This window comes from Motacilla alba, chromosome 5 (assembly GCF_015832195.1).
Source record: "Motacilla alba alba isolate MOTALB_02 chromosome 5, Motacilla_alba_V1.0_pri, whole genome shotgun sequence".
Taxonomy (NCBI): Eukaryota; Metazoa; Chordata; class Aves; order Passeriformes; family Motacillidae; genus Motacilla; species Motacilla alba.
Window position 1 is genome coordinate 439,647 of NC_052020.1, and position 14,469 is coordinate 454,115.

Genomic DNA, 14,469 nt, shown 5'->3' on the forward strand with positions numbered 1-14,469 from the left:
ACAACTTTAGGCAAAGCTGTGCTGCTGAACACTCCTGAAAGCTGCAGGACTAGGAGTCAATAGAGCATAACTGACCTCATTTCTTATTTTGATTTCATAACTAAAAACAACTCCAGGGAACCCTGAGCACAGAGTCTTGCTCAACCCACACCATAATTGGGCTGACTGATTGAACTAGCTGGTTTGCTAAAATTGTGTTCTGATTAAATTGTAAGACCTTTTCTCCAAATGGCAAAGCTCTCCTCCCTGTAATTCCTGAGAGATCTATCCGAGAATTACAATCTAAAGAAGAAGAGAGTGCACAGTGTCAGGCAGCCTCTGTTGTTCCCCTCAGCAAGTTATAAATAAATATAGAATACTTACAGTGCTCTGTACCAGAGAAAGCCAAGATCAAGGCCAAGTGTCACAGTCCTCCCTGAAAATAATTGCAGCATGCAATATAATCCCACATGCTCTAGCAATATGTAGTCTAAATAGAAATGAACAGCACAGAACTGGATTGTGGGTGGTGGAATTGTACCAGACCTTGGGAATTTTCGTGTTAATTAAGGAATGCTGATTAATACAGAATGGTGAGTTTTAATAAGCCAGTAATAAAAGTGAAATTGTGTTTAAATGACAGGTGTGTTCTTGATTCCTTGAAACAAATATTCTGATTTTTAATTGGGGGAATTCATCTAGTGGAAAATTTTGTCTGGCTCAAGAGGGCAGTTTTCTGTTGGTGTTTCATTCCCCATCCCAGAGGTCTGCCTGGGTAACTGAGCCATTGGAAAGAGGTCTTAGAAGCAGGAGAAGTTAAGGTCTTGACACCAAAATTATGGGGTGAGGTTGTGTCACACTAGAGGAGAGAACAGAGGATCACAAGACTTCTGGGGCTAAAGTGTTGAAGACCCAGCAGCACAAGACAGTTCAGCCTAAATTCCTGTAAGTGCCCAGAAGGAAAATGACAGGTTTGCTGAGAAATATTTTAATGAAGGTGCTGGGACTGTTGTGCCCACCAACATCCATCCTCTTTCTCACATCAGGGTCCAAATGCTTCTTCCCCCTTCCAGTGGCACAGCTAAGCATTCCTTGAGTACAAAGTGTAGGAGAGCCCTGGATCCTTTCCATTTCTGAGCCTGCATGGGAACAGGAACATCCTGAGGTTTGATGCAGATTTCCTCGTACAAATATCCCCAAAGGAGGGAGAGGTGACTCTGAGACATTTGCCCATTACTGTCAAATCATCACATCATTCTCTGCACCCTGGTGCAGATCTACAATTCTTTATAGATTATGTAAAGGAGCTCTGTCCAACAGAGGGACATGACTATAAGCATAAAAAAGGAATCTAGACAGGTTTCATATATCCAACCTCAACCAATGATGGCATAAGAAATCCACTGTAGCAAGGGAAAAATGAAAAGCAAGGTCGAGGTATCAGCAATGGAATTTCACAAGTTAATGCTCAAAACTTCCAGCTGAGGAGCACACACATCCCTGAAACGCAGCATAACTGTTTGCAATATCAATGGATCAATCTGGGCCCTAGCTCTGCCTCCTGCCACCTGGGGAGCTTTCTACAGCGATTGGGAATTGCAGAATGTGACAATTCACTGCCACACCACCTTGTCTGGCACAGGACAGTGTTCCCTCCAGGGCGGAAAAATCTCTGGGTCTGGACATGGAGCTGTGGCTAAACGAAGCTGCGTCTGCTACGTGCCTTTAATTTCCTTGCCTTGATGAAAGCCTTAATGCCAGCACTTAGGCAACGAGAAGGTGACTTAGGGCTTTATCAGGACTAGCTGGCAGCAGGCAGGGCTGAGCACAGACCTCCGTTAAGTGCTCTAAGCCACTGGAGTTAAACTGTGGGACTGCAGAGTCTGGGAAGCAGTGGTCCACATGCAAGCTTTCATTTCAGAGCACCTCAAACTCAGCCTCTTTTAAAACCTGACCTTTTCCCTCCAGCTCTCCTCTTCGTGCTCCAGGTAACCCGGGCCCTGCCAAAGCAGAAACCCAAGTGATTAGCCACCAGACAGCTGGGGGCACACAGAGCCCACTCCCGATTAATTTATCAGCCTGGGTTCCTTCATGTCCAGCTGGCCCACCCTTCCTGTGCTCCTACAAAGTGATCACAGTTTCCCCTTCAGCCTCCCTGCTTTTATTCTGTGCTGTTTCCTTAGATACTGGGTGCAGCCATCCCACCCCACCAGAGTCTCTGAGTGCCTGCTGCCCGTCTGCATTCAGAGTCCCTAAGGTGCCATGAGGAAACTTTAGGGACAAGTAAGGTTCACACTTTGATTTCTGTCAGGATTAGAGAGGGGTGGGTTTGTTTCCTTGGTTGTATTTCGATTTGTTTGAACTTGTGTAAATATAATTAGTATCACTTCTGTTTTGACAGTACTCTAAGCAGCAGCTCAGATCACCCTCCCTGCAATTTAAATCTGAGGAGTTTATTTGATTTCAATATTGCTTTATAAAGAGAAGGCACAATGACCCAATTAGAAATACTGATAAGTGTACTGACCAAATCTTTACATTTTATCTTAAAGAAGAAAGAAAAGAAAAACTCTCAGGCAACAAAATCACAGAAAAATCACAATGGGAAGTGCCATCTTAAGACTGTACATCTATTGAAGTTCTAACCACCACAAATTTGTTTTCCATTTATCTGAATTAAGACTGGGAATATTTTCCCAATGTACTAGAATTCTGATTTTTTTTTTGTTTTGTTTTGTTTTGTTCTTTCGGTTTGCAAAGCAAACAATCCAACCAGATTAATTCCGATACTTTACCAGTCTGTCAAATATAGCAGTTCTGTCACTTACCTTTCAGGCTACTGCATTCATAGGAATTTTTTTTTTATAGCATTATCTCATAAAAATACACATGTAAGTTTAGCACAAACCGTAAAAATGTGTTGTACACTTCAGCTAATCTAGTATCTTTCATTTCTAAGGAGGATTTGGGTGGAGGCCAAGTTAATTAAAACCAGAATAGAAATGGGTTCTATTCACATGAGTCATATACCTCTGACTCACAATGGAGCCTGTGCAGCTAATGGGTTAATTTGTCCTGATAACAGAAAAGAATAAGCTGGAGGTTATGACTGTTTGGAGTGAGTGCTGGTTTCAGACAGAGGATGCACAAGGTTTTCATGCCATTGAGAACACAGACCTGCTCTGATGATGTCCTTTCTGTCTATTCAAGTGCCGTAACAAACAGCTCAGAGGGAGCTGGAGGTACAGAAGGCTCAGAAATGCAGGACCGACGCCTTCAAAGCTCTATTATTGTAACAATATGCACATGGAAGTGTTTAAGTTACTGTCACAGAGAGGGAAGTCTCAGCCACATGCAAGCAGCTTGTAACGCTGGCAAGAGGCTGGTGGCCCTGCAGCACTTCAGGGGGAAGGATTCCTCCCCCCGCCACCTGGGAAATCCACACACTTCCCTACCTCAGTGCCCAGTGCTGAGCACACACCTCTCCACCAGAGAAACGTGGAAATCTTCTAAGCCAAGAGCCTTCCTGCCCCCCCTGGCCCCTGTGCCCCGGGCACTGGCACCTCCCCAGCCTCCCTGGTCACTCTTTAGCTCCTTGTTTTACACCACGACTTGAAGGCAGAAAGGTACAAAGGGGCACTCGGTCCCTAATCCACACCAGTTGTTCCTGTCGTGAGACAGAGGAGCTCACAGCACAGAGTGTCCTCCCGCATTCCTGCAGGACTGTGAGCCTTCCAAGACAAGTACTTTATCACCGTTCCTGGATTCAGTACATCATTACATACATATCATGCAGAGTCCTGGCAAAGTGGAGTGAAAGTAGAAGCTCAGCAGGAACTTTGCACTGAAACAGAGGCAACACAGAGGTCAGTCTGTTTTCTCTTCAAAATATGTTTAGGAATTTTAACACCTTTTGATTGACTGAAATACAGAAGCAGGCCTTACAGGAGGCCCAGAAGACAGGTTCTTCCCCCAAATCCTTTTCCACCTTTTCAACAGCTTAATCACCAGCTACGCTCCCTCTTCTGCTCTCCTTCTGTCCCAGTTCACGTGGACTTACTCTACACTCCGAGTTCAGCTTAGGCATCAACAGCACCCTTCCAACAACAGCAAAAGCACCATTTCCCCTTCATTTCACACTGCAGGATTCTAAAGAGGAGGAGGAGTAACTCCCATGGCTGCAGAAGGGTATTAAAGCCAGATCTTTTGCTTTCTGTGTGAACAGCACTGAAAGGATTGAGGGAGCCAGACCTTTGTGTCGTACTGCGATGCTTGAAGAAGAGCAAGCCTACTTGTTCTTCAGGACAAAACCCACACAATTCAGGACAAAAGCTCCAAGTGCCTATGGGGGAGTTAAGAATGTGGATCCTAAGCAAGCAGAATTGCTTCTATCCTGCCCTGAGTGGGTTTGAAGACTGGCATTAAAACTCACCCTGTCTTTAGTGCTCCCTGTTGATTAGGCAGCTCTGCTTGGTGGTTTCAGCTTTACAAGCAGACCTAAAGATCAAACACCTGCTTCTGGACTCCAGCCAGTAATTCAGTGGCTATAAATGTCGATCTGGAGCACTTTAGATGCCTATATTTTGGACTGGTTCCAAGCTCTGCATTGAAGCTCCTGCATTAAAGGGTCACAACAAAAACATGTTTATAAAAAAATAGATCTCAAAACCTTCCTAAATGCAATTGTTTTCTGACACGGACAATATAATTTCAATGCTTTGCTAACATTTTGTTGGATTCAAAATTAACAAAATTGCTCTGCAGAGAACTGCATTATATCCAGCTGGGATATCCCCACTGAAGTGCTCAGCACCACGAAGTTAAAAGTAAAGGTGTTCTTTGCTGCTTTAGTCAAGGACAGCATTTTCCTGACCTGCTGCTGTTAATCATTTCAAACATATGTTTACATGGTTGTTTCTGCCAGCCCCCGCTCAGCTGTCACCAGCCCCCACAGAATATAATAATAAACACCTTGCACACCCACAGAGGGGTGACTGGAAAAGGGCTGGGTGCATGGAGAGGTCTGGAAGTTTCTAGAACACAAGACAGCTTCCCTAATTTTTTGTCAGACAACTCATCCTTCGACCCAGCAACAACAACATGCAGCGCTGATTTTCAGGTGCAAACTTTATTGTGGATCATAACAAAAGATTTCAGGAAAAGCACAGAAAAAAAAATCAGCAATAGTGTGTCTTTTACTTACAGAGTACATATATTCTGTGAAAGCTACTAACTCTGCAGTTGAAGGCAATGCAGCTTAACTTTAATTAACAGGTTTTTTTGATACATGTTTCGCAAATTTTGAAATATTTTTTTTCTCAGTTAGTTTGATATTGAAATTGAGGACCAAATGTTTCAATGACTCTAGTACTGTTGCAGAGTGCATGGTATTAGATTGTTAGACAGAAAAGAACATCTCATTATTGCAGAAACAATGTCACACAAAACATTTTCAGAATACATAAAATTAGCCCTTGTAAATGTTGAATGACTCAAAACCTCTTTGGAAAAATCTGTGGATGCTGAGGTACGCCTAATTTAAAAATTTTGGTGGTGCTATGTCAATTTTTCGTGTGACAAATCTTCATGCAAGCTAATTGTAACTTTTTACAAATGATTTCTCCAGTCTGTGATTGTACTTTGACTGTGAAGAGAAAGCCCACACTAATTCTTACAATAAAATGGCAAAAGTCTACTACTGGTAACAGTGTAAAAATCTTGCAAGAGGTCTTCAAGGCACTGTTTTCTCTTTGGATGCTTGGCCACTGGTGAAGGTTATTTTGAGAGGAAGACAAGAATAACAAAAACTAGACCTAAGGCTGGCATCTAGTATATTAAATATCACCTATATCCTCATCTAATGAAACAAACTTCTAAAAGCCATTCTGCTTTGCAACACTGTGGCTTGCAGTAAGGTGTCTGCTAAAATCATCTGAAACATGAATTTAAAACCATACTTGCAGAATAAAAAGTAGGAGCAAAAGCCAACCAATACCCCAGCCATCATGGTCTGCTGGAGTGCAACCATCCCCCAGCACGGCAGTGCTCTCTCTGTAAGAGAGGCTCTGGTGATCTCCTGCCACTTGGTCCACAATCCAGTAGATTAGGACCTTATCCAGCTCCTGCTGGCCCACTTGAATTCCTGAGCTAGGGAGCTGCAAGGGCTGCCACCCTGTGTAACATGGAGCTACTCCTGACTAGGAAATGTGAGGAACTGGGAATTCTGCAGTCAGCACATTTGACAGGAAACTTGGTTCGTCTGGACTCCATCAGAAATACAGAGCAATCCAATTCTGGGCTTTATGAGTGTGTCTTGGGTAAAATTATGTCCTTTTGACAGGACTTGTTCTTTATGGCAAATAACAGCCAGTCAGCTGAGAAAGAAATCTGAAAGGAGCTGACCTCAAGATATTAGGATTTTAGATAATTATTTTGACAACACCTTATTGACACACTGTGAAAAATCTGTAGCTCTTCTTTAAAAAAAAAACAAAACAACCCAAACAATAAATTCTGTGTGGTTGAAAGAGCACGCCAGGATCCATCAAGAGGGAAAGGATGCCCATCTCCAGCCACAGAAGAAGCCCAGATATCCTGTTGCTGGATGCAAAGGATGAATCAGAAGTCACAGAAACCTGTTCTTTTGGTGGTTTCACAATGCCCCAGCAGCAGCAATGCTTGCTGCTTGACTGCTGCTCAAGGCAGGCCAAGAATTGGCCACTTTTTGGTGGGCTCAGCTGCCCGTGGGGCTTTGTGTGACACAGCACAAGAGACAGGCACCTTGGTCTGGGGGTGGGATGCCAATCCCACCACGAGACCCTCAGGCAGGGCCTTGGATTCACCCGAGCTGGCTTTAGGATCCCAAGTGCTGGGACAGCAGCCTTGAGACCACAGGCTCCCTCTGGGAGCACTGCAGGAACTGGCCTCTCCAGGGGGCTGCTCGTGTCTCTCATGAGCTGCATCAATTGATTTGGGTCCACTTAATCATTTAAAGTAATCATAAATAAACCTGGGATTGACTAAAATTTAAACAACTTCTATCTTGAAATAAACAGTGGGGAGAATTCTGCTTTCAGCAGTATTTCAGGGCGCATTGCTGTGCATCAAGAATAAAAGCAACGTAGGTGTGGCAGAATTTGGCCCAGATAACTTTTCCCTTCCCTGAAGGAAAGGGCTGGCCTGCACCAGAGGCTGAAAAGCAAGCTGTCTGCAGTAGTATTCTGTATTTCTCTTATATTCTGAATCAAAGCAATAAATGTTAGATATAATCTCTATATTGGATTTCGTATTTATCGGATAGCTATTTAAATCTACACTGTCAAAAATACAAGCAGTGACCCACTCCTACATGGCAGCATATGCTATTTGTGTGTAAGTGTAAAACTATCACATGGATCTGTATTTACATAGGACGCTGTTGTTTATATAGCAGATTTTAATTCACATAAATTCTTACCACAGGACAGATAATTGTGGAAAGGTTGGATATTGTTTAAATGCTTCTATGGTTCTGCATAATTGCATTTCAGCATAAGGATTTAATAATTCTGTCTCAGTTTTATGTTTCATAAGGATGGAAATGGAGCCTGGCAGATAAATCTCCAATAATGTTATACCAATATAGTACAAGAAAAACTTATTTGCAAGTCCAGGCAAAGAAAACTGCTTCAGTGTTCACTTTACCCACATAAATGTCCTCTTTAAAGAAAGTGCACTCCTGAAAACAGGCTGTCAAAGGCTGTCAAAATCTTTCAGCACTGTTGAAATGTAAAAGTGCTGCAGCTGAGCATGGTCTGCAGAAAAAACATCCTTTGTTTTTTAATTAGCTCTTACAATTACTACTAGGTATGCAAATGAAACACTTGTATGTTAAACATCAAAACAAGCTGAAATTGCTGCTGATATATATATGAGAAGTTCTGTCTCAGTTTGCTCAAAAAAAGTTTGGTTCATTCCTATTGCTTAGCTTCTCAGATACTAAAGCTATAATGAGAATGCTCATTTTCATTGAGGTCAAAATGTCCTGCTATTTCTCCCCGTAAAGGGGAAATAACTGCTGTTTTCTGTACCTCTAATTCAGAAACTCAGTTAAAAACACACAGGTAACAAAATATTTTAATGAAGATATTTAGAGTGCTTCTTACAATCAGATAATTTCTGAGATCAGAGAACACCCAGGTGTTGGCCTTTGAATTGAATATTGACTTTCCCTTGAAAAAGTTCATATTATTTCTCAGGAAAATAATTTTGTAGCCCCCAGCAGAAATCAGTATTGCCTTATTACCAAACATCAGCTGGCCTTCAGCAAAGACAGAAAATCATTGCTGGAGTTCCCTCTGTGCTGATGTTGTACTGGAAACCCCCAAATAAAAGAAAAAGGAAAACAGAAAGATGCCTTCCATCCTGAGCACCCCCCAGCTGTTGCTGAGTGCCCTTCCAGCTCTGCCTTTCCCCAGGGCAGGAGCCAGGCCCTGACCGAGCGCTTCTCCTGCGCCCCGAGCCAGCCCTGCTGCCCCTGCACGGCCGCTAGCAAGGCTCCTTCCTGCACCAAGCACCCCCAGGACTTCTGAGGAGTTATCAAGGAATTTCAGCCTGAGGAATTTTTTTCCTGACTGTGTAAACCAGGACCCCAGGAATTTGTGGTTGCAACGGAAGGCTTTGTTTGAGAAGCGATCCAGGCAGCCTCCACCAGCTTCCTCTGGCAGCATAACTGGTGCTTGGTACCAGTCTAAGGGAAGAATCAACTCCCATTTCCCTTTTGTGTCTTTGTCAAAGCTAAAACCAAACAGGTAACAGCTCAATTGGTGGTAATTAAATTTAAAAAAAGTTTTGTAGCCATGTAAAATCACCAAAGAACCTTACACTCTAATGGAATCCTTGCAGATGGAAGTAGTTTTGACCATTTCTAGAAAACGAATCTTATTTTTTCGTGTTGAACATTATGCAGTTCACTGTGATGAACATACATTCATCATAAAATCAACCAAAGGGACAATTCTAAATTCTATTTAGCAATGAATCTAAACTTGCAATCTGATAATCCTGTGATTAAATTGCCAAAATAAAAACAAGCCGTTCTTCTACTTTTTAAATGATGTAATAATAAAAATATTATAGAAAAAGCTGTATTATACAGGTGTGTCTTCCTGAAAAGTGTTCTTTGCAAAAAAAAATCTCTTCCTTAAACAAAAACAAGTGACAAGCTGCAAAGTGTGGTTCTGTGGAATGCCCAATAGCACATATTGAAGCAGAGTAGCACATCATAGTAAGTCTGAAGGAATGAGTAGCCACTTCAGTTTGTACCTATAAAATTAAAGCCCAATAATAGCACTGGAACTATATATTCTTCTTAGCTGTCATGTGAACAAGTGTATTTAACTGTTTCTCCCCATGCACATTCCTCACCATTAGAATAGAACCGTCTTATCATGGATAGAAAATATTCTTCCCCTTCCCAGATTAAAAAAGATACATGTAAAAAATAATCAAGTACTCAGTACAGAATATTCCTATGATTGGCCCCAAAGGCTGATTTGAATCAAACTTACTAAATTTCTTTTTCATTGTTGCTTCACCTATTAAAAACAGTGTGAAGACAAGCAAGACATGAATTCTCCCAGAAAATACCCAGATACCTTCCCCAAACCCTTTTTTCTTTATAAGTTATATTAGTTTTAAATCTACTGTGAAAATAGTAGTGCCAGAATAACCAAACTATATGTATAACTAATAACCAAAAATTCTTCAGGTAAATGGTTTTGCTCCTTTTAGGACAGAGATGCAGAGGAATACCGATGGAGGATATGCTAGTTAGGACGTTTTCTTTGCTAGCACTCCTTTGTGACTCAAATCAATTCTTCACTCCACATTCCTGTACTTGGAAAACAGGTTGTACAGTACTCTCAGTGTAGACTTCAAGTCACAATTTACAATATCTAGAAAAAAGACAAGGGAAGATGAATCAGTAACTTCATTAGCTCCAAATGTTTTCCAGGAAAAAAAGTGCCCATTCCCTACTCCTTTCCCTTGCTCACATTAATAACCATGAACATTAGATCACAAGGATAGCAAAAAAGAGTAGAGATATCAATAAAACACAATTTTCAAACCGGCAACTCAACACTTGGTGTTTTAACCACTTCTGGTTAGGGATACAAATAGCTATTGCAGCTGCTGATGACATGTAGCCAAGCTCAGATGCTCCTGAGCCAAAGTGTGCCCAGGATTACACACACTTATATAACTTCATCTTCAGACAGTTGTGGCTGGAAAGAAATGATTTTGAAAAAAAGTCATCAGGCAGTAACCAATGGAACCTTCCTCTTATGTAAGAATTGTAGGACTTGGCACACTCTGGACTGCAACATCCTTCACTAGCCCAATTTCAGCAAGATAGCTAGAGGCAAGTTTAAACTTTCCAGAGGATCTAAAGAAGCTAGGTGTACAAGTGCTCCTTGAACAGACATCTGAAAATTCTTTGAGTTAGCTGACATTCATGGCTGAATCATTCCTCAGAAACTCAGCAAATAAAGTAAAGGATTCATATGAAACAAAAAGCTAATGAATACCTTCTGTTTCAAAGAGCTGTTCTTGAGAAAGTCAATATTATTTCACAAGAAATCTATAAAACAAACTGACAAGTACTACTGCAGCAGTCTACACCAGTGCTTCAGTCAGTCTCAAACAGGGATTCAGAACTGCCCTCAGAAAGAGCAGAGTGGAGTCAGAATTGTCCAGTCTCTTTCTGCTGAATGCACAGGAACTCAAACTCCCAACTGTGGTTCTTGGAATTGGCCAAAACCTCCAAGCAAGCCCAGTAAATGGTGTATTGTAGCCATCAGAGTTCAGCCATTGCATTCATCTACACTGAGGTTTCTCACAGACTGCGAAGGGGTCACCCTTTAAATAATTAATCCAATCAAACCTATGCCTGGTGTCCTAAGGTGTGCCAACTAAAGATACTGAATTTACACGCATGGACAAAGGGTGGAAACACTCAAGGCTTGATTTTATTCTGGGCCTCAGTCATATAACCAGAGCCAGCATTGGTTTGTGGCTCTTTATAAATCAGATGAAAAATGCTTGGTATAAAATGAAGAGGAAATGCCAAAAGCTGCAGGAAGGGTGCACTGCCCCCACAACATCCCACTGCAATCTGTAATACTGTCTGCATGCAGCATTGGAAGTTTCCTCTTCCAGGCCAGCAGCAAGGTGCAGAATTACTTTTTTTCCAGATACAGAACTTCTATTATTAAAGAAGTAACTTCGTTAGGTCTTTGCAAAGACACCACCACAAAAAAAGATACCACCTCCACAACAAAATCCCACAGAAGGGGTCAACGTAAAAGAAGCACATTCCCAGAGAAAGATGGGTTATTTCCATTGCTACATGGCTTTGACCAACACATGTAACGTTTTACTGGTTGCAAGTTTCTGAAAGAGAAACTTGAGTTTGGCTTTGATGCACACATTGCAAGGAGCTCTGAAAAAGCTCAAACTGCAAATGAATTCATTAGAGATTCAGCAGATTAATGTTCCAGCCATTTTAAAGTAAAAGGTCACAGAGAGCTTTTTAAGACCTTTTCGATTATATTGCAAATAACCCAAATAAACTGTTGACCCCATAAAAGTCATGGGTTTTCATACTCATTTATTTAACTGCATTCTTTTTTTTTCCACTAAATATGTTTTTCATATTCTAAAGCACTTTTCAGCATATTTTTTCCTCAAGAACCTCAAAGAAGCAGTGTAGGAATTCAAAGAGTATTTAGTGTACACATTTAGGGCAAGATCCTTTTCAATACTCTTTTGCTCACTGGAAATTTTAAGTACGGGCATTGTGCCCAATGTAACAACACATAAAACAGATGTGTTTTTCCATTCACTCTGGGCAGGAAGTTTCATATTAAGCATTTCAATAATTGCACAAGAAATGTCTTATATATGCTGAAATATCCTTATGGCTTGATTTATACTGGAAAAATTAGCTGTCCCCTAGAGCAATAAATACCTGAAAAATTAAATGCCATAAGAATTTTAAACCATCCTTGGGGAGTAAGGGATCACAGATACTCTGTGTTTGACTTGGATCCCTCGATTTCACTGTTTCCCCATTCTCACTTTGACTATTTCAGACATAAAGGCTTGTGATACACTCACCAGTGGTACAGTTAAGCATGACTGTGGATAAGAGTTCAAGCAGTCAAAAGAAGTAAAAAAAACCCAGGCTGGGTAGGTCCAGATTTAATGCACAGGCTCGACCCTGAGATGCATTATTCTGTGTGTGTGTGTCTGTGCCTGTTATAACTGGGAAGTTGGGAGGGATGGGAAAACCCCTGAATGGAGCAGGACCTGATTCAGCACCCAGGGCCTGAATCTCCCAAGAGTTCTGACTCTTAGAAGCAGCACTCTGACACGAGCTTACGTCACCTCCTCAGGGAGTGACAGTCCAATACTGTGGCAGGAAAACACTGCGAGCACCACGGAATGTAAGCCTGAAATTGGTCTTGAAAAGACCCAGCTATGTTGATTATTGTGGCAGGTAACCAGCAGGAGCCCAGAGACCTTTCTTGGTGGGAAGAGGGGAGAAGCTGCACACCCAGCTCCCGCATGGCAAGAAGTGACAACTTCTCACAGGAGGAGCTACAAGAAATACCCATTACCCTGGTGACTCAAGGGCTCCAGCCCGAAAAGCTGGATTTAAACACTCTATCTGTATGAACAAAGAGGAGTGGAATTCCAATGCTCCTAAAGTCAGCAACCTTTATCCTCCCTGAAGCACATTCTACTGTCAGTCCCCAGCTCCACATCTAATTTAAATATGCATGATTAGCTCCTGCATTCAAAGGCAGGTATGTGAATTTTGAAATTCTTCCACAACATCTCCTTCGTTTGTGAAAATCTTACCAATTACTGGAGTGCTCAAGGTTTAGTGTGAAAATGTGAGATGGAGGAAAATGGAGCAATTGGAGCAACTGACATCTGCCAGTGACACCAATCCCAACTGTGTTCTCCTTCTCTCAGGGAATATTGGAGTATTACTGTATGTTTGCCCAATGAGGAAAGGAAGCATTGCAACCTTTGAAAAAAGTGCATTTAAAATACAGAGTTCCTTGAGCACTACAAAATGTACCTTGCCTTTTGCTGTTGGAGTGACTTTACCTTCATCTAGCCCCACTGTAACCTCGTAAGATCTGGAGCCAACACAAATTTTTAAGGAGATACAAAAAAGGTAGAATAGGTACCTTCTGGTCTTGGCTTTGGTTTTTCCAGTCCACCATCCTGCATTAGCTCAAATGCAAAGGATACATTGACCACCTGGCAATACAACAAAGGCAGTCACTCTTGTGAACTCTGTACAGTGCAAATGGTCAAGACAAGACATATTTAAAGTTGCAGACCCAGATATTCAGAAGGAAAAAACAGTCAGGGCTCTGTATATCTGGTCTTTGGAATGCAGACAATCCATTGCTTTGCTGTTCCTGGGTGATGGTGGTTGCAGAAAGACAAAGGTAATTGAAAGTTAACACGAACTAACACAACCCTTAATAAAATTACTTACAAGTAAGCACAGCCCACTTCCTACAAGTTCAAAAACTGGAACATGATGGCCCCTGAAGTGCTCTTGTCTTGAACAGACAGATGAATTGCCTGGATAGCTACAGACACTGATGTAATGTTGGTCTTAAATTGACACACTGTACATATATGCCTTTATGCTTCCAAACCCCATTAAACCTTTCCAACATTAAATTCTTGAGTTTTGGACACACACAAAAAATCAATTCCATCATCAGTGCCTGTGTGTAATCCTATACATGCTAATGAACAGTAGGTCTTGTACAATGACAGCACCACACAATGGCTGCCAAAATGTGTTAATACTTGCTAACCACCCCATCATTAACATAATTTTCTGTTTTATTCCAGCTAAGTATTAATACTGATTTTTTTAAATACTCGGAAATGGTTAGCAGCACGGTTCTTTCTTGATTTCAGCTATTAGCATCAAACTTATGCACAAAGGTTTGTGTTTTCTTTCTACAGCTAGACATGTTTATATGTTTGTTTTTAACAGAAAAATGAAATCTAGTTACCTTTTGTTCAAAACTATCAGGAGTCAAGAAAAAGCTGTGCAGGGGAACAAAATAGCCTTCCAGGAGACCCATTAGCAGGACTAAGTACACTCCATCTGCAAACTGTGAAAAAAAAACGTTTCTCAGTACATTTTCTGAAAAACAGTTCACTGCTTTTCTCATTTGACAATGGAGTCCTGCAACAGGACTGCCCAGGGAAGTGCATGCCCCAGCCCTGGAACTGGCCAAGGCTGGATGGGGCTCTGAGGAGCCTGGTCTGGTGGAGGTGTCCCTGCAGGAGGATGGAACTGGATGATCTTTAAGGTCCCCTCTGACCCAAACCATTCCATCTTTCTGTGGTTTTGTCACAGGCCTCTCACTCCTACCCCAGTGGCATCAGGCCTATGGGTCTATC

The 14,469-nt window shown here is 41.7% G+C and overlaps 1 protein-coding gene across 2 annotated transcripts in view; it reads right to left on the reverse strand.

The window, feature by feature from the left end:
- Positions 1-5,088: 5,088 nt before the first annotated feature.
- Positions 5,089-14,469, reverse strand: part of PARVA (parvin alpha) — a 64,908-nt gene continuing 55,527 nt past the window's right edge. For both annotated transcript variants that reach the window (XM_038137840.1, XM_038137841.1), the window contains exons 11-13: positions 14,076-14,177; positions 13,224-13,296; positions 5,089-9,914 (exon numbers count right to left, since the gene is read on the reverse strand). In XM_038137840.1, the coding sequence (XP_037993768.1) occupies positions 9,838-9,914; positions 13,224-13,296; positions 14,076-14,177 (252 nt within the window). In that variant the 3' untranslated portion in view covers positions 5,089-9,837. The remainder of the gene's footprint in view (positions 9,915-13,223; positions 13,297-14,075; positions 14,178-14,469) is intronic.